The sequence below is a fragment of the Papio anubis genome, chromosome 1 (assembly GCF_008728515.1).
Source record: "Papio anubis isolate 15944 chromosome 1, Panubis1.0, whole genome shotgun sequence".
NCBI lineage: Eukaryota > Metazoa > Chordata > Mammalia > Primates > Cercopithecidae > Papio > Papio anubis.
Window position 1 is genome coordinate 6,618,593 of NC_044976.1, and position 19,970 is coordinate 6,638,562.

A 19,970-nucleotide genomic window follows, 5' to 3' on the forward strand; every position below is an offset into this window, starting at 1 on the left:
TACATGACAACTTTAAAACCTTATGAAAACAACTTTTTAATTAGTTCTGAAAGAAACTGAAAAAACTGCAAAAACAAATGTGACCATTTTAACTAAAAGAAAAATGTTTTAGGGTATACCTACCCTGACCAGCTGATTATAGATTCTTTGGTATGAAACCACATAAAACAGTTCTGGTTTATAATTCACTTTCCTTTTTATTTCATCTCAATGATGAACTTAATATTTCTAAAGCATCCCTGTTCATTCTAGAAAAATTGTGAATGTATAACATCTTTGTGTTTATGCTATCAGATTTTGAGTTCAGGATACCTCAAATTCTAGACATCTCATCAGTGATGGAGTCACTGTCGCATATTTGTGAACGAGTTCTGTGGTAGTGCAGAAAGAAAACGTAGCATTTGAAGTAGCATGCACAGGCTGCGGAAATTCAGCAGATAGGTCTGCACAAGTACCGATATTGCATGTCCAGAAGCAAAGTTGGCATCAGTGCATGCCTTGCATTTCCAGCCAAAGGGATGTTAGTATAGATACTGCATGTTTAAAAATTGAACAGACTATAGCATGTTTCAATTTTTAAAAAGCCATTTATTTATCAAGTATGCATGTCCAAAATTAGGGACCTCTAGTGATGTACAATTCTATACTGTAATATGACCCAAATTAATCCATGGTATATTTAATTAAAAAATTTCAAACTAAGTGATATTTGGATCTACTCATGAACATAGCAATGTATTCTAACTGTACCTGTTAACAAAAAAAGATTCAGCGGTTTCAGAGATAGACTGTCTGTCACTGTCAATTTGTAAACATCACGCTAGGACCAAGCTAGGGCTTGGTATATGTAGTAAGTAAATCAGACAAATAAGCAAGTTTTCAAATATTATAATTCTTTTTAGTATTACTGATAACATCATAAAGCTTTTCTTCTAAAAGAGAGCATCTTCTCTGTGAAGAGATTATATCAACTTTGCAGAATACTCAGAAATGATTCTGCTTGGAAGTGGTAAATATAAATGTTTTCTTAAACTGCTGTTATAGCATATGTGCCATTCCAGACTCTCAACCTATACAGTATAGCAATAACTGATCACTGGTTTTTTCACAATATTTTCTTTCTGCCTATTACCAAGTTTTACTTGAGGCCGGGCCTGGTGGCTCATGCCTGTAATTCAAGCACTTTGGGAGGCTGAGGTGGGCAGATCACTTGAACTCAGGAGTTCAAGACCAGCGTGGCCAACATGGCAGAACATCTCTGCTAAAAATACAAAAATTAGCTGAGCGTGGTGGTGCATGGCTGTAATCCCAGCTACTTGGGAGGCTGAGGCAGGAGAATCACTTGAACCCAGGAGGCAGAAGTTGCAGTGAGCCGAGATCGCACCACTGCACTTCAGCCTGGGCAACAGAGTTAGACCCTGTCTCAAAAAAAAAAAAAAAAAAAAAAAGTTTTACTTTACTGGTATAACTTAAGATAATAGGAGAGACTCTTAGGGAATCAGAAAACTATGTTTGAGATTATGGCCCTCTGTATAGCACCACGACAAATCCATCTTTTCCTGGTCATGCTGTTGCAGAAGAGTATGGGTGTCCTAAGAAGCTGTTGCTCCCATTTGGCTAAAATTAGCCTCTCACACCCATTTTTGGGAAACAAATGTTATTATATGGTATGCAGTACCACAAACTGTGACTTACACCACATGCATTGCCTTCCATTTGATCATTCTGCTATTAAGGCAGGTTCGTAATTGTCAGTATAGAGAAATACTCTTACAGCAGACAGCTGCTTCCCAAGCACCCCATCTGCATCAGGTAGCCATATCCAAAAAAACTGAGACTGATTTTTATATTAAAAATTACAGATCGGCAGTGATAATTAATAAGTAATTTGCTGATGTGAACTTTCCATGGCTCAGTCTATAACAACGTTACTTAAATTTGTTTACTACAGTATGTTTGATGAATAGAACAAAGTACCTTATCAGTATCGCACCCTATGGCTATCCATCTGGGATCACTGGGAAGAGGAACCTGAATGTCTTTTTAAGTTATAATGTGGAATGGGAGGAAAGTAAGGAATTATAAAAATCAAAGCCTCCAAAAACCTGCGTGAAGGAGTAGAGTTGTACAGATGTATGATTAGGTTCAAGAAAGCTAACAATCTTGAGTCTATGAACAAAGCAATAGTAGCTTAATCCTTAGATATATTAAAAGCTAAATAGGCCGGGCGCGGTGGCTCACGCCTGTAATCCCAGCACTTTGGGAGGCCGAGGTGGGCGGATCACAAGGTCAGGATATCGAGACCATCCTGGCGAACACGGTGAAACCCCATCTCTACCAAAAAATACAGAAAATTAGCCAGGCATGGTGGCTAAATATAGAAAATACAGAAAATTAGCCAGGCACGGCGCCTGTAGTCCCCAGCTACTCGAGAGGTTGAGGCAGGAGAATGACATGAACCCGGGAGGCGGAGGTTGCAGTGAGCCGAGATGGCGCCGCTGCACTCCAGCCTGGGCGACAGGGCAAGACTGTCTCAAAAAAAAGAAAAAAAAAAAAGCTAAATAAATGCATGTACAGTTTTCCTAATTTACATCACATGGAGTGATAGGACATTAATGGTGGTCCACCAGACTAAAAAGAAAGTTATTTGAATAAATTTTTATTAAGATAAACATGTGATTGTCACACTTGATTTAATACATTAGACTTTGATTTTGCTGTATTAGAGCACTTGATGTAGAGCAAAGCTTTAGAATGATTTTTTTTCACCTTAAGAAGGGTCACATCTTTTCTTTGAATATTTTCTCCAACAATTTCACAGGAGTTTCTTTTGCCATCAATCCTCAAAAAGGGTTTTAGTCTTGGCTCTTCAGTTCAGAGGGTGTGGTAATACCCCTTTTCTTTATTTGGTCGCAATTCACTATAGAGTTATCGCCTGCTGTTTTGTTTTGTTTCTCTTCCAGAGTGAAAGAATTGAAAAAGGCCAAGGAACTTGAAGACATACAGCAGCATCCCTTAGCAATGTGACATTGCTTTTCAGACTGTTTTCATTTCTGTTTTTAGCAGAGACATGCAACAACACACACGCACACACACACGTACACACACACACACACAAAATCCCTCTGCAGTTTTGGGGAGATCAGCTGCAGGATTTTAACAGGAATGTTTTGGTCATTGCATTTGCACTTTCATGGACAACTTTTAATTTGATCAGCAAGACATCTTGGAACTCAATCTTCTGTTGGATCACGGGAAATCAAGACACCAGGAGGAATTGAAAGAGGCTTCCTCTTCTCAGGAAGAAGCCATTTCCTTCTCATATAGGGCTGTATTCAAACATCGTGTGGAACTGTACAAATATTTATACCAAAAATATAGATAAGAAAAGGTGGGGCTATACTAGCAACAAAAAAGAATGCTGTTCCTGCACCTGCCGGTTATTTCCAAGAAGCTGAATCTTTGGGATTGATTCTCAGTGGAGGGCTTAGATCATACAAAAATCTTTATTGGGTCCGTGTGTTCTCATTTCCTTCACTGTTTATTTTTGTTTGTTTGTTTGTTTGTTTTAATCTCTACAGCACACTTAATGCAACTTTTGAAATCTGCAGGTTTTTAATGTCTTGTGGAAATTTGCAGAGGGGCAGGTGTGTGGTAAACGGGTAATGCATGGGAAATAATGAGAAGCAGCTCACAGAGTTTAAATTATTTTCTTGTCCCCACCACCTTCCAAGAACCTGCGAGGGTAGTAATCATCTTGTCCCCTTTTTCATGTTCAGCACTTTAATTTTTTTGCCTTACTTTCATGTGCAATGAGAATTACTTAAGAATTGATAAAGCATGTAGCCTTTTTAGTAACCTTGGAAGCTGTAGTAATTCTAAGGAATCATGAACCTTGCCTGGACATTTGCCACCTAAACGATCAGCGTGGTGCTGCGTTCTGGCCAGTAAATTCCATGTTTTTGGCTATATCTCATCCAAACTGAGCAGTTTCTGTGTATATATAGAAGGTAGAAATGAAAAGTGAGAAAATATTTGAAAGGGATTATATTAATTGCTAAATATTTTATTCACAAAGGTCAATAACATGGCAAGATAAAATTATTTGTATAGTTTTGTCTGAATGAGCGAGAAAAATGTGGATGTACTGTTTGTATATATTGTATATATTAAAACAAAGAGATATGTGCATGAAATCAAGAAAAAAGAAATGAACAAAAGCAAAGCATTAGTGGCTATGGTCTGTAAAATGAAACAAAAAAACTTTATTTCACTATAAGAGTACTTTATTTTAAATGTTCTTTAGAAGAACATTTTGCTAAAGCATGACTAAACTGCAAAAAAAAAAAAAAAAAAAAGAGCTACTGTATTTAGACTTAGGAAAAAAGGCAGAGTAACATTACTTAAAAAAAGGATATGTTTACATTTAATTTTGGCTACCAGGAGTTTAGTTTACTTTATTTAAATTTTTTTTGCCAATGGTGCCAAGTAATGTGAATGCTAATACTGCTTAAGAAAATTAAGTTACTTTTGCAAAACAGATAATCATAAGATGAATCAGTATGTAGCTTAACACCATCCACTCACTCCAACAAAGAACACTTAGAATGATTTAAAAACCTGACAAAAGAAATAGTGTGAAAAGTAGAAAAACGTCACGTTTCCATATCTCCTGCTGGAAATCAGAAAATGTAATAAAATTGCACACAAAAAAATAACTAAAAAGGAAAAAGATGCAGACTGGTCTTTTAGAGATGGCATGGTATATTACTATTTCCACATAATGAGGAGCCAAAGAAATCTGATGCTTTTAACAATTAAACTACTAATGTTAAATTGAGAGGATAAAGTTTGCATTTGCTGATGCCAGTTTAAAATTCCCAGGTTACGTTTGAGGATCAGTTGGTGTAAAGCTGAGATGTTTTTTCTTGGTTCTGGCTGCCAACTGTGAGTTAAAACTCAAGGCTTGTTGTGAAGCCTAAAAATATTCACAAATAAGCTTTTAAACTGGTGTCTTTGGAAGGAAGGTAGATACAAAAAGATTGTGGTAAAAACTGGGGTCAGTGCTCTTGGTGCCTTTTCTATAATTGTACTTGTTTTTTAATTACTTCCTTTCACTGCCAACCTCGAATTACTGTACAGTATATGTCTTTCTGCTTGTGATCGGCTTTGACAACAGTGACAGCCCCACAACTAGTAGCCACCTGTACATTTGTAAACTGACCTGACTCAATTTTGTTCTTAAATGTGTGGGTTATGTTGCAGCTGTTGCAGTCCCCCAGATACCTATTATTTTACACAGTTTGACCTATAGGAGGACACTGAGTAATTTACAAACACAACTGCATTCATAAACGAGAATAGAACGTGAAAGCCAGCTCTTTCAGAATATCCTCTAGTAATACTGAATTTAGATATCTTTATTCCATATATTATGGTACAAATAACTGATCTTTGACCAGAGTAATGACCTCAGTGGATTTGCTTTAACCCTCACGTTTTTTTTTTTTTAAATGTTTCACATGTTACATTATTAGCTGAATACGTTAGAAAATGACAGATGATAGAGAGTTCCATAGAATTAAGAGGGTTCTCATGGAGGGGATAGGAAGTAGGTTTGAAGCCTACCGGTGTAACCTACCAGTACAACTGTGAATCCTAGGTGAGGCAAAAAGGCACTTCCACTGAAACGAAGCATTTCTGACCGCTTTTTCTTGGTTATGACTCTTAATTTCGAATATAAGATGATAGGTAAGCGCAGCTTTCTTGGATAATCTGAATTCCCAAGTGCCAGGAGTAGGATTTCATTATAAAAGTAATAGCTAATCTTATTCTATCTCCTGAAGATTTAATTGCTATTCTTGTTACCCATTCGAAATCAGCTGTACTGTGTGAACGAAATAAAGACAATTAACACGAACCCCTCTCTGGCTGCACGGTCGCTTATGGCAGTTCCACACAGTAGTTGGCGCCCAATGGGGGGTCCCTGAGACTTGCATGTAAAACTAGTCTAGATGTCTTCTTTTTTGTAAGTTTTATTTTTGTAATTGTGCATGTAAAGCATCATTGAATCAATGGATCTGTTGAAGAACTCAGCTGCTGGAAACCATGCAAAATGTTTTGAATTGCCCTTAAAATATGGAAAATGTTTTCTGAATGCTTTATATTCTTTCTGCTGTAAATTAAAAATGAAAATTTCCCCATACTACGTGTGTGTTTTGCTTTAATGTGACTGGGTAGTGAGATCTAAGGTGATGGACACGTGTTTCAAAACGTATGTAATAATGTCAAGTATTTCCTTCTGATCCAGATGTAATGTTTTGACATTGAATGTTACATTGTTTCAGCTAGGTCCGTGAAAGAAAAAATGTCTTCCAGCCACCATTCAGAGAGCTTTTCGCCTATCTTTCCAGGCGCCTCTCAACATATCAATCATTTGTGTAAGGCAGTGCAGTTATTTGAAAGATAGACACTAATTTAATTCACCTTTTCAGTTACAATCCTCTGAAGTCTTCTAAAAGGCATTTTCCAGCGATGACGAACGTCCTCCTTTCTGAGTATTGTGTCATCGCTGCTCCATTCCCTTTCACTGCAGAGCCTCTCCTTATCTCCCTAGTGCTCCCTCTTCCATCTAATCCATCTGGCCGCTACTGCCAGAGAAATTGTGCAGCACGGATCTCCCAAGTCCGTGAGTCAATGGTTTCCAGGGCCCACTACAATCAAATGACATTTTTCTTGTTTACCCTCTTTATTCAGTCTTCTTTTCACTTGTACCCAACCTGCACCCTGTAGGTGGTCTGTGCACATTGCGTCCGTTTTCACTGCTGTCTTTGTTCATGGTGTTTGTCCAACCCTTACTGGAAAGTTCTTTTCTGCTAGTACCCAGCTCAAATCCCACCGCCTTTGTGACAGTCTCGTTTATTCGAATATATACGAATGTTTCCCATTTCGAAGTATTCTATTTAGAGTTGGAAAAAACAGCATAGTATTTAAGTACTGTATTTTTCACTTCTCATTTAAGAGACCCACCAATGACCAAACACCTATAGTGTTTTATTTTTTGATGTCGGTAACTGTGTTGGTAGGAATATTTCAGTGACAAATATATACAAGGTAACTCACTGCGTTCAGATTTGTGCTTCCCTCCCTTCGACCAAAACCTGAGGACCTATTCTGTGTTAGGGCCTAAAAATACAGAAATGAAGGAACTACAGTCTTGATGCCAAGGCTCTCGTAAGCAGATTATAATATGATCTGCAGGGACAAATATTTGTGTTACCGCGGAAAACATGAGGAGCGGGAACCTAACCCAACCCCATGTGACAAATACCTGAAATGGACTTCCTATTTCAACTACTTTCTCAGAGAAACATGGTGCCCTCAGGATCACTAGGTTAATCTGGAACATTCAGCAGAAGCCAATCATCTGTCTCTAATACTGTTAGAGAGAAATGGTCCCGAGCCCAGAATAACATGAGTTGCGCCCACCCTCACTTATCCACACAGTCCCCAGCCAGTGCCTAATGCACCACGTTTGCAGACCACGTCCCCAAGCGCCAGCGCGGGCCGTGGTGCGGAGAGGAAGCTGTATTGACCTGCACTCTGCGTTTCAGAGCCCGGACCGCCCTGGGACCCCTGTGGCCCTCAAGTTCCCAAGTGACCTAGTCCAGGGAGGGGACATCTCGCTCTGACCCCGCCCTGGACGCGCCCGCCACGACGTCCCCGCCCACTTCCGGCGCGCCCCCTCTGCGCCCCGCCCACTCCCGCCGGCCCTGCCTAGTGACGTCTTTGCCCGGAGCCGCGCCGTTCCGCCCATCTCCTTGGCCTCCGGTCCCTACTTCGCCGCTCTGCTGACCCTCGCTCGCCGCCGCCGCCGCCGCCGCCGCTGCCAAAATGTGAGTGATGCTGCGCGACGCGGGCGGCTTCGGGCCCCGCAGGCGGCAGCTCGCGCTGGGATCGCCGTACCGCCCAGTTGCCGCCGGCCGCCGCTCGGACGCAGGCCGAGGCTGCGCGGGGATCCCGAGGCCTGGGGGTGGGCGGTGGCCCTTGGGGCGCGGGCCGCAGACGGGCCGGGCGGGTTCCGCTGCCATGGGGCGGACGCGGAAGGGGCGAGGGCGGGGCGGCGAGGCGCTTCCCGGAGGAAGTGAGTTGCCCGCCCGCACCCCGCTCCTCGCCCGTCCCGTTCTAGTCCCCGAGGTCCCGGAGAGGAACGGGGACGACTGCCCTGGTTCGGGAGGGCCGGCTCTCGGCCCAGTTCTGCGCTGGGCCCCGGAAGTTGCAAAAGAAAGGACCTCGGCCCTGTGCTGAGCCCCTGTGGGCCCAAGAGCTCCTTGCCTGGCTAGGGGCATCTGCACTGGAAAGATCACTTAACCGTGGGCCTTCGCTCTCTTAAGCGAAAGCGCTCTTGTGGCCCTTGCAAACCGGTGCTTCCAGTGGTAACGCTCAGAGAATGCTCATGGTTAAGAATCACAAGGACCCTCTCTTCCACCTCCATTCTGTTCATTGCTCACCGTCGGAGGAAGCCCCGGGTTTCTTCCAGGAGTTGGGGACCCCCCCTCGAATGTTCCTGCTGAGGCTGCTGTGTCAATAGATCACAGTGGTTAAGATCTAGATCCCAGGTACACAGGACCTGATCTAAAAACAAACTGTACGGCAGCCAGCTGTGTTGACTTTTTAAACCTCACTTTACTCATCTGTAAAATGGGAGTAATATTCCCCTCAGAGAGTTATGAGAGTTGAAGGAGAAAATGCATGAGAAGAGTCTAGCACCACGGCATGGTCCTTACTTATCTACCAGACACTAAACTCTGTGAGGACGGCGATGAGATCTGTTGTAGCCCTGGTCATTGACACATGACAGATGTAAAGTGACTGTTCAAACAGTCCATCAGACTGTTGTATACTAAGGTACATGCTAGGTGCTATCTAGGACACAGAGAAGAGAGTAAGAAGACCCAGGAACCTGTAATCTATTCGAGGAGGCAGGACTTTATACCTGAAAAACCAAAGTGATACTTTCCAAGTAATGGAGCCAATAATGACTTCAGAGTCAGAGTGGTTAAGAAGGATCTGCATGGGGAGAAATAAAGCCTTTGATGAAGATTTTAAAAGATGAGTACCTTACCGGGGCGGGCGCGCTGGCTCATGCCTGTAATCCCAGCACTTTGGGAGGCCGAGGCAGACGGATCACCTGAGGTCAGGAGTTCAAGACCAGCTTGACCAACATGGTGAAACCCCGTCTCTACTAAAAATACAAAATTAGCCGGGCGTGGTGGTGCATGCCTGTAATCCCAGCTACTTGGGAGACTGAGGCAAGAGAATTGCTTGAACCCAGGAAGCGGAGGTTGCAGTGAGCCGAGATCACACCATTGCACTCCAGCCTGGGCAACAGGAGGGAAACTCCGTCTCTCAAAAGAGGGAAAAAAAAAAAAAAAAAAAAAAGAGAGTACCTTCCTAAAAGAGGAAGCATTGCTTCAACACACCTTTCCACTCACACCAACCGCTCCCTGCATCCCAGTGTTCCTGACTCTGTTTCTGTAAATTAATCTATTTTTCTATATTGGAAAAAGGGCATTCTATAACTGTTTATAACTATGAAAACAGTTCCTGCCACAATGAAAAGATCAGGAGAGTACTGGGTACGTTCAAGCAGATGTGTGCCTTAGAACAAGTTTCAAAAAAGGACAGTAGAGTTTACCTGTCGTGGGATCAGATACTTCAGGGATACAAAGTAGGTCCTATTAAACCTTCACGTTTGTCCCTTTAGTAGGTGGGACAGTCTTGGAAATTATAGAGAAATTAGAAGAAATGTAATTAAAACTTTTGTTCATTGCTTCAGGAAGAATTTCTTTTTCTGCTTTAGTTCTAATGTAAGAAATTGTTAACAGTGAGAGTCCCGGAGTAACATCTTTATACTTAAGAAAATGTATTTGGAATCGTAATTTACTCATGCTCCTGCCTTTACATGTTCCAGGTCTACAGGTCCAACTGCTGCCCCTGGCAGTAATCGAAGACTTCAGCAGACACAAAATCAAGTAGATGAGGTATTGCTCTGAAATGTTGGAAATATGAATTTTAAACAAGTATGAGCACTCTGGAAATCTGTTTAGAAAAAGTATCATGAAAGTGTGAATGTAAAGCAAATTCTGACTGTATCATAATTGTAACAAAACTTTGCTCCCTGCTGTGCTGGAAGATCTAAGCAAAAGTCAAACTTTCTAGGTTTCATGCTTGTTTTCCTGTGGTAGAATCACATACCTGCTCATAACATTTAGCTCAGGAAAAATAAAAACATCATATGCTTAAAACATGAACACCACTCCCTGAGTGTATTCCCCAAGAACCACTTTATAAAATAGGATAATACAATGTTAGGATTAGGTCTTTAGATTGCTCAAGCCAAGACTAGTTCTTCTGATCAGATTTTTTATCAAAATGCTTTGTCCACTTACTAGTTATCCAGCCTGAGCAAGCCTCTCTGTAGAATTCATCTCTAATGGCTGTCCATTGACTCACACAAAGTAGATACTGTCAAACTCCATTAGCCCAGCAAATCTCTATTTGTAGAATTCTTGAGCTAGAGGACCTTCATCTTTTGTTCTGCACTGTATGTGGAGAACCACAGCAAAAGATTGAGAAATTCAGACTAGTATTTCCACATTCCTAAAAGCTGTCACTGTCCAACAGATATGTTTCGGTCTTTCTGCATTTAGCTGCCCTAAAAAACGGTTAAAGTTATGTTAGATACTGTTGTGAAATAATATAGTAATGTTTTGATCTGATGGTTTTGTTCATGAACTTCTAAAAATTTTAGATTTTCCCAGTAAGAAACCCATTGTAATTCTGTCCTGCCTGAAATTTCTGTTGACTTACAAAATCAAATTGGAATTTTTTTTAACCAAAGGAATTTTAAGGAGGGTTGTTTTTTATTGAGGTGAAATTACCATAACATACAACTAAACATTTTAAAGTGTATATAATTGAGTGTTATTTAGTATATTCGTAATATTTTGCAACCGTAGTTACCTCTTTCCATTTTCAAAACTTTTTCATCACCCTGGAACACTTCATACCCATTTATTAATCATTCACTATTTCCCCTTCCTCCCATTTCCTTGTTACCTCTAATCAGCTCTCTCTTTCTGTGGATTTGCCTGTTCTGGATATGTCATATAAAAGGAATCATACAGTGTGTGGCCTTTTGCGTCTGCCTTCTTTCACTTAGCACAAAGTTTTTCGCATTCATTTAAGTTGTAACGTGTTGTACCATGTTCCTTTTTATGGTTGAGTAATATTCCATTGTATGTGTATACACAATTTGTTGAGCCATTCATTTGTTAATGAGTCTTTGAGTTGTTTCCATCTTTCAGCAATTATGAATAATGCTGTTATAAACATTCACAGGAAAGATTTTGTTTAGACATATGCTTTCATTGATCTTGAATATATACCTAGGAGTAGCATTGCTAGATCATAGTAACTGTATGTTTAATTTTACGAGGAACTGCCAAATTGTTTTCTACAATAGCCACACCATTTTGTTTTCCCACCAGCAATGTCCAAGAGTTCCTGTTTCTCCACACCCTTGCCAACACTTGTTTTCCATTTTGATTATAACCATCCTACTGAGCTCTTTGGGTTTTCATTTGCCTTTCTCTAATGATTAGTGATGGTAAGCATCTTTTCATGTGCTTATTGGCCATTTGTGTGTCTTTAAAGAAATGTCTGTTCAGGCTTTGCCCATTTTTTAATTGGGTTGTTTTTGAGTTGTGAGAGTTTTTTATGTGTTCTGGATATTAAATCTTTCTTTAGCAGACATGTGATTTGCAAATACTTTCTCCCATTCTGTGGCTTGTCTTTTACGTTCTTCATAATGTTCTTTTTTAATTTTTATCTTTTTTTTTTTTTTTTGAGACAAGAGTCTTGCTCTGTCACCCAGGCTGGAGAGCAGTGGTGCAGTCTCAGCTCAGTGCAGCCTCCAAGCCCCAGGTTCAAGTGATTCTCCTGCCTCAGCCCCCAGAGTAGCTGGAATTACAGGCGCCCACCACCTTGCCCAGCTAATTTTTTGTATTTTTAGTAGAGACAGTGGTTCACCATGTTGGTCAGGCTGGTCTCGAACTCCTGACTTCAGGTGATCCACCTGCTTGGGGCTCCCAAAGTGCTGGGAATATAGGCATGAGCCACCGCACCTGGCCTGATAATGTTCTTTGATGCACAAAAGTTTTTAATTTTTATGAAGTCCAGTGTATCTGTTTTTCCTTTTGTTGTTCTTGATTTCAGTATCAAATCTAAGAATCCACAGTCAAATCCAAAGTAATGAAGATTTACCCTTATGTTTTCTTCTAAGAGTTTTATGGCTTTAGCTCTTACACTTAGATTATTGATCCCTTTTGAGTTATTTTTTGTATATAGGGTGAGGTAGGGATTCAACTTCATTCTTTTGCATGTTGGCTCTTCAGCTGGCCCAGCACTGTTTATTGAAAAAACTGTTGGATGGCCTTGGCACTCTTGTCAAAAATCAATTGGCCATAAATGCTTAGGTTGATTTCTAGACTCTCAGTTCTATTCCATCAGTCTATATGTTTGTCCTTATGCCAGTATCACACTGTTTTGATTACTGTAGCTTTGTATTAAGTTTTGAAATTGGGAAGTGACTTTGGGGAGTACTGCCCCCTTAGCAATATTAAGTCTTCCAGTGTGTGAACATAGGATGTTTTCCCATTTAATGATGTCTCTTAGCAGTTTCTCTTAGCAATGTTTTCTAGTTTTCATTGTCCAAGTCATTCGCCTTTTGGTTAAATTTATTCCTAGGTATTTTATTCTGTTGGATGCTATTGTAAACACAATTGTTTCCTTAATTTCCACCTCAGATTATTTGTTGCTGGTGTATAGAAACACAACTGATTTCTATGTGTTGTTGTACCCTGCAACTTTGCTGAATTTGTTAGCTCTAACAGTTTGTTGTGGATTCTTTGGTATTTTTTATATAAAGAGAATCATCTGCAAATACAGATAGGTTTATTCTTTTTTTCCAATTTGGATGCCTTTTCTTTCTCTTGACTAATTGCTCTGTTCAGAACTTCCAGTACAGTATTGAGTGGCAGTGTGAAAGTGAGCATCGTTGTCTCGTTCCTGATCTTAGGGGGGAAGTCTTTCACCATTGAGCATGATATTAGTTGTGGATTTTCCCATAAATGCCCTTTATCATATTAAAGAAATTCCCTTCTATCCTTAATATGCTGATTGTTTTGATGATGAAAGAGTGAGCTCATTTTTTTTTAAAGTGAAAGTTTGGCTCAAAGTAATAAAGTGCTGACCTGAAAGAACAATGTGCCCATAGATTGTCTTTGAAGTCTCTGTGCCTCTATTTTTTTTGAGACGGAGTCTCACTCTGTCGCCCAGGTCGAAGTGCAATGGTGCAATCTCACCCACTGCAACCTCCGCCCTCTGGGTTCAAGTGAGTCTCTTGCCTCAGCCTCCTGAATAGTTGGGATTACAAGCACCCAGCACCACGCCCGGCTAATTTTCTTATACTCTTAGTACTGAGACAGGGTTTCCCCCGTGTTGGCCAGGTTGGTCTCGAACTCCTGACCACAGGTGATCCACCCGTCTCGGCCTCCCAAAGTGCTGGGATTACAGGCGTGAGCCACCACACCTGGCCCTATTCCTCCATTCTTTGTGCATTACTTGTTGTGATCACACTCATCTAGGTGGTGGACATAATGCGAGTTAATGTGGACAAGGTTCTGGAAAGAGACCAGAAGCTCTCTGAGTTAGACGACCGTGCAGATGCACTGCAGGCAGGCGCTTCTCAATTTGAAACGAGCGCAGCCAAGTTGAAGAGGAAATATTGGTGGAAGAATTGCAAGGTAATTATCTTTTAACTCACCTTTACATTTAAGCCCCCTTCTCCATTCTCAGAGAATTAACAGGCTACAGATAATGGACTTTCATGACTCTGGGAGGTGGGTTTGACTTCCTCCACATGGAAATGTGGGTCCACTGTGAATCTGAAACACTGACTACATACCCTTTCCCAGCCTCACCCTAGGAATCCTCTATGTGTTGTGGCTGATCTTCAGAAGATGCACGTAGAACAAGAATATCCAAAATCACTCACAGTCATCAGCCCCTCCCAACCCTCTACCCCAGCAGGGCCCCAAACACATAGGGAGGGCTGGAATTGGTTAGTTTTCGTGTAGTTCTGTGAATGGTTCCAAGGTCAAGGGAAAGAAATGCTAGAAAGCCACAGTGTGCCCAACAGAAGAGTAGAAAGCAGCCCGCCCAGGAGCACGAGCCAAAGCAGATTTTATACAGTCAGCGAGTCAGCGTGCTGCGACCAGATCCAGATGTATCCTGTCCTCTGCCTTGTTTACAAGTGACATTTTGAGACACAGGGCAAGCTGAGCAGCCTTTCCATATGTGGAAAACTTGTATACACACACAAATGCCTAGCTAGAGGCCACACATCATTTGAACATCTTTTAAAAACCAGGGAAGTTACCTTCAGGCCCTAATTGAGAACATTTAATTTAGGCTTTAGAAATTATGAATTCTTCCAGACTGTATGCACCTGAATTTCCCTTTCAGTGACTAGACGAATATTATATGATATTCTTCAGCAAGCACGTTATGTCTGCATTTGAAATGTGATATGGATATATGTTTTGTTACAGATGTGGGCAATCGGGATTACTGTTCTGGTTATCTTCATCATCATCATCATCGGTGAGTTACCCTTCTCTAAACTGATTGGAAAAGTCTTCTCCATGTGTTCACAGACCCTTGATTTTGTGTACAAGAACTCAGATTAAAATTTCCCTCCGAAATGTTAGTTTTGGCTAGGCGTGGTGACTCATACCTGTAGTCCCAAAGCTTTGGGAGGCCAGGAGTTTGAGACCAGCCTGGGCAACATAGCATCTTTACAAACAATTGTTAATAATTAACCAGGCATGGTAGTGTACACCTGTAAGTCCCAGCTACTCAGGAGGCTGAGACAGGAGGATTGTTTGAGCCCAGGAATTCGAGGCTGCAGTGAGCCATGATCATGCCACTGCACTCTAGACTAGGTGACACAGTGAGACCTTTTCTCAAAAAAAATAAAAGAAAGGTTCATTTATTCCAAGGTTTTCAGTTTTCTTTAATAAATGTTTTAGGTATTTGAGTTTTAAGTCTTGATATTTGATATAAACATTAATCCTTTGAAGTTAGGGAAAATTTATTCATTTCCACTTCTTTTCTCTGAATATATTTTTATCATATATTTACTTTTATGTAACGTAGTGGTTAAAAGCATGGAGTAACTGTGATCCATCCTGGTTACACCACCATCCAGCTGTATGGCCGTGGACAAACAATTTAATATCTCTGGGTTTCAGTTTCCTCATTTGTAAAATGGGGATAATAATAGTACCTGCTTGTTTGCTTGTTAAAGGACAGATCTGGTAAATATATAAAAATTGGCTGGGCGTAGTGGCTTACACCTGTAATCCCAGCACTTTGGGAGGCCAAGGCGGGCGGATCATGAGGTCAGGAGATTGAACCATCCTGGCTAACATGGTGAAACCCTGTCTCTACTAAAAATACAAAAATTAGCCGGGCATGGTGGCGAGTAGCCTGTAGTCAGCTACTGGGAGGCTGAGGCAGGAGAATGAAGTGAACCGGGGCTGAGGCTTGCAGTGAGCCGAGATTGTCCCACTACACTCCAGCCTGGGCAACAGAGCAAGACTCTGTCTCAAAAAAAAAATAATAATAAAATAAAAATTGCTTACGTTGGTGCCTAGCATATAATAATAAAAATAATAGCTATATAAATAATATATATGTATACACAAACACACACATACAACTATTATTATATAATATTCAAACAACTCATTGCCATCTGTAGCCCAGTATATGAGAACCGAAACATGACTTCTTTCATTGATTGATGGATGTTAGTGGATGTTTCCTTTTAGCGGGAAGGTACAATTACTTGGATCCTTTTGACTCTAGTCTCCTTCCTCTAGCCCTCTGTAGAATGGAGAGAAGCCAGTAGTAGGAAATCAGCCCAGTCTAATTTCTGATCACATTTAGACCGCAGCATTGGATGTTGGCTTGGGATTCGCACTGAGAGACTAACCTGCTGTTTCCCCTGCCTTTTTGCGTCTCTCCTTCTTAGTGTGGGTTGTCTCTTCATGAAGAACCAGCGGAACTCAAAACTGCTGTTCAAGAAACCTCTTCAAGACTTTTGACTTAGAACCTGCTATATTATCAAGCTTACCTACTGTTATCTCTAAAATGTTTTTTTGTGTGTGTGTTAGTTAAAGTTGAATTTCTAGGAAACGTGCCTTTGTTTTTTAATATGCACTCCAAATTAGAAGTAAGGCCAGCCCCGTCCACATTTTGCACAGTGCCTTTACAGATTTATGTATGGGCTGATGAAGAGGCCTTCTTAAGTTCCAGAGTGCTATAATCTAGATGTAATGTTGTCACTAATTAATTGCCATTGCTCCCAGTAAGTTACCCTTGTCATTCGGCATTATTTTCAGAACCACATTTTAAAACTTTGGGTAATCGGATTCCAACTTGTGCCTTCCAGAAAAAAACACTACTGCCTAACACAAATCTGTGATAACAACAGGCTGTGCCTTATTTTGATAATTTTCTGATTCCCTAGAAGAGAACCCTCTACTTGTTGTAAGCACTACTGACTCTCGCTGTATTTAAGACGCTGGTGAAGAGCTTTTGCTCTTGCATTAGATTTGAAGATGTTTACGTTGTTGTTATTATTATGTATCACTTGCTAAAAATGTTGTTTAATCAGAAATAACCTCCTTTAAAAAAATTTTATAGAACTATGGCTATGACCAAAGCTTCTATTTTGCCAAAAAGTTAAATGCCGATAAAATGGCCTTAAGTGTATTCCTGATAGTTAAATTCAGAAACCTGCCAAATGGAACTCAAGGTGCCCCTTCAGAATTAAAATCATTACCTTGTGTATGAAACTTGTACATCTTAACAGGCCTTTCCTCCTTTTGAAAGGCTGTAGCCAGTGTGGCTCCTCTTCTGATTCAGTATTCTGCATGGGGGTTAGAGAAGGTTTGAGGTAGACTCTGACCGTCTCATTCCTATGGACAGAAGAGTTTTACCCAGCAGTTGGCAGATTATCAGCTGTGGACTCCAACATGTTTCTGATAATTATGCAAGCAACAATTCTGTAGCCTCAAGTAAGACCACCTGTGAACTTGATCATTATCTGGCCCAAATATGAAGATAAACGATAACTTTTTGGAGTTTGTTTCCTATTTGTAGTCACATCTGCTTCCTAAATCATTTTCTAAATTATGCCTGCAATTAGGCATTGGTCAGGGGTGAACGACTCTTTTCACAGAGAGTAGCCAACCAGAGACCTTTGCTTTGATACCATCAACTGCAGAGAATGCTGTTGATGGGAATGCTGGAAGTAGCTGTTGTCGTCAAAGAAACTTTGTCATCGGAGAAACTTTTCTTGTATACATGAGACTCAACATCAGGATACACAGCTTAAAGATGGGAATTCAGATATGAAAGAAAACAGGCAAGGAGGCACTGAGGGAGAAAGACACAGACTTTATTGCTCTGTGGCTCATTGTTACTGGAATATTCTAAAACTCTTGTTCACATGATATTAAGACTTATAAAGCAGCAACAGCTGAGGCGCACCAGGACACAACTTCCATTTCTTTAACATCTATTCCCTTAACATCGCTGAAATGATTTACTTTTGAAGACACGCCTTGCAGTGTGGCTAGCTGTGAGAAGAAAGCAGCTGGCAGTGTTAGGACACTAGCCCACCCTCAGCGCAGGATCTCTGGCCGGGTGTGACTCTGAAACCTTGGTGCTCGCCCCTTGGCCACAGAGCTCAGACCCATGTAACCCACTGGCTCCTGCATTAACCCAGAAATACCTCGCTTGTATCTGTGCACTTAGCTGGGAACTTACCCACTGTAGTGACCTAAATAAAGTGTTTATAAACATGATTGTGGCACCTGTGTTTCTTGTAGAGGAATAGCTGTGCCTGATCCAACTCCTGAAACTGCCATTCCTTGCTGCTCCCCATACCTGTCCCTTAGAAGCTCTGAAACTCTCTCCCCTTTTCTCACCAGCCCCTCTCTAGGTACTCTACCTTTTAGTACCCAGCATTTCCCCATACCCCAGTGAAGAGAAGCAAACCACTCCCCTTCTGAGAAGTGCTTTTTAGTATAGATGAGGAAACTGGCTTTTACACAATTACTAAAATTCAGGATTTGGCTTTGGAGTTCCCTAAATAGATGGTCTTTCAAAAGGGATGTGCAAGCTGACCGTGTATGTGGTAGACTAGATGGCTGCTGACATGGACCCTGGGATAAGTCTGGATGGGTGAGGGACATCCCCAGACACATGGCTCTGTTTTGTTCATGTAGATATTTTCCCCATGAATGTATTTCCATTCTGACTCTAGAACCCCTAGGAAACAATATAATAGGGGTGGAAGAGGACTTTTGCTTATGTTCACAATAGGAAAATCCAAGTCCCTTTCCCGAATTACAGGTCCCACCATGATCTGGTTCTTTCTAACTTTCCGACCTCATCCGACTCTCCAGCTATCTCTTCTCCAAGCAAAGTACTTCGCCAAAGTATAGCTAGCTGTTGACACTGGAGAGACTTGTGCCCTTGAGACTTTCAACATCAGGATGTGGCTTGAAGGCCAGAGTTAAGCTATGAATGAAAACAGGCAAGAAAGCCCTGAGGGAGAAAGAGACCTGATAGTTTGTTTCGGTTTCTCATCAGCAAACTTACTTCTTTCCAAAGGTCTTTTGCAGGTACTTTCAGCTGTGCAGGCTCTACTTCCCCATCCGCGGCAGGCGCCTCTCATCTCAGGTTAAAATCCGCCTTCCCAGAGGCCTGCCTCGCTGATCTCGGGAGGCTCTGGCCTCCCCCCTCCACCTCTCTCCCAGTTACTCTTCCTTCCAGTAGCTTGTTTTCTACACATCCCTTTAAGTTTTATGAACTTATTTATGGGGTTGTTTGTCTTTCTCAATAAAACGTCAACTCCGTGGGTGGCAGGGACTTTGGTCCACTCTTCTATCCCCTGGGATTCCAAGCGTCCCTACCCAGATCTGCACGCAATAAATGCTGAACGAATGCAGTTTGACAAAACCCACCTTCGGAGTCGAGAGCAAGTCAACCTAGCGTACCGCTTGGAAGGATAAGGTGGTTTATTCAACACCTAACATGAACACTCACCCACTTCACTTTTCCCCGCTTCCTTTGCATACAATGTCATTCATCCAACAAATACTGAGTATTTTTTCTGTACCAGGCAGCAGAGAGGGGCGGCACTCTGCACTGTACCTTTCATTTCTGACGTGTTGAGATACAATCTAAACCGAGCTTTCAGACTTTTTTTTAAAGGGCTTTACACCTTCCTTTTCTGAAAGAGTGTCTTTTACATTTGTCTTCCTCCACTTGCCAAATGAATCTAATTTTAGGAAGTCCAGAGAAGTGTTTTAAGTTCCAGCATCAAAATTCTGTTTCTGGACCGGTGCGGTGGCTCACGCCAGTAATTCCAACATTTTGGGAGACCGAGGCCAGCAGATCACTGGAGCTCAGGCGTTTGAAACCAGCCTGGCCAACACAGACCAGCGTTACCAAAAATACAAAAATTAGTCAGGTGTGGTGGCCGCACCTGTAGTTCCAGCTACTCGGGAGGCTGAAGCAGGAGACTGGCTTGAGCCCAGAAGAGGGAGGTTACAGCGAGCCGAGATCGCGCCACTGCACTATAGCCTGGGCCACAGAGCAAAACTCTTGTCTAAAAAGAAAAAAAATCTGTTTCTAAAAATCGGGTGGGCTTTTTACCAGGGCTGCTTTACGGCCTGGTTCCTCCAAGTCCACCCGACTCACCTAAAGAGTTAGCGAAGGATGGGGGCGGTTGGGGTGGGCTCGGTAGGTCACGGGCGGTGAAAACC

General features: G+C 41.6%; 2 protein-coding genes across 23 annotated transcripts in view; both read left to right on the forward strand.

Annotated features, from left to right (window-relative positions):
• Window positions 1-6,205, forward strand: part of CAMTA1 (calmodulin binding transcription activator 1) — a 953,012-nt gene extending 946,807 nt beyond the window's left edge. For 17 of the 21 annotated variants that reach the window (XM_031668378.1, XM_031668406.1, XM_031668499.1 and 14 more), the window contains one exon: window positions 2,964-6,198. In XM_031668378.1, the coding sequence (XP_031524238.1) occupies window positions 2,964-2,996 (33 nt within the window). In that variant the 3' untranslated portion in view covers window positions 2,997-6,198. Of the gene's footprint in view, window positions 1-2,963 lie in introns of all 21 variants that reach the window. The other 4 variants (XM_031668331.1, XM_031668354.1, XM_031668438.1 and 1 more) reach the window with 1 other exon arrangement.
• Window positions 6,206-7,762: 1,557 nt separating this feature from the next.
• VAMP3 (vesicle associated membrane protein 3) lies at window positions 7,763-18,002 on the forward strand. Of its 2 annotated transcripts, none has more exons than XM_003891051.3 (5): window positions 7,763-7,895; window positions 9,974-10,043; window positions 13,710-13,868; window positions 14,676-14,727; window positions 16,163-18,002. In XM_003891051.3, coding segments are annotated over exons 1-5 (303 nt in total). In that variant the 5' UTR covers window positions 7,763-7,893; the 3' UTR covers window positions 16,183-18,002. The 2 variants fall into 2 exon arrangements, 1 of the variants encoding a protein (XP_003891100.1); XR_002520895.2 differs by lacking the exon at window positions 7,763-7,895 and adding an exon at window positions 9,415-9,730.
• Window positions 18,003-19,970: the final 1,968 nt, after the last annotated feature.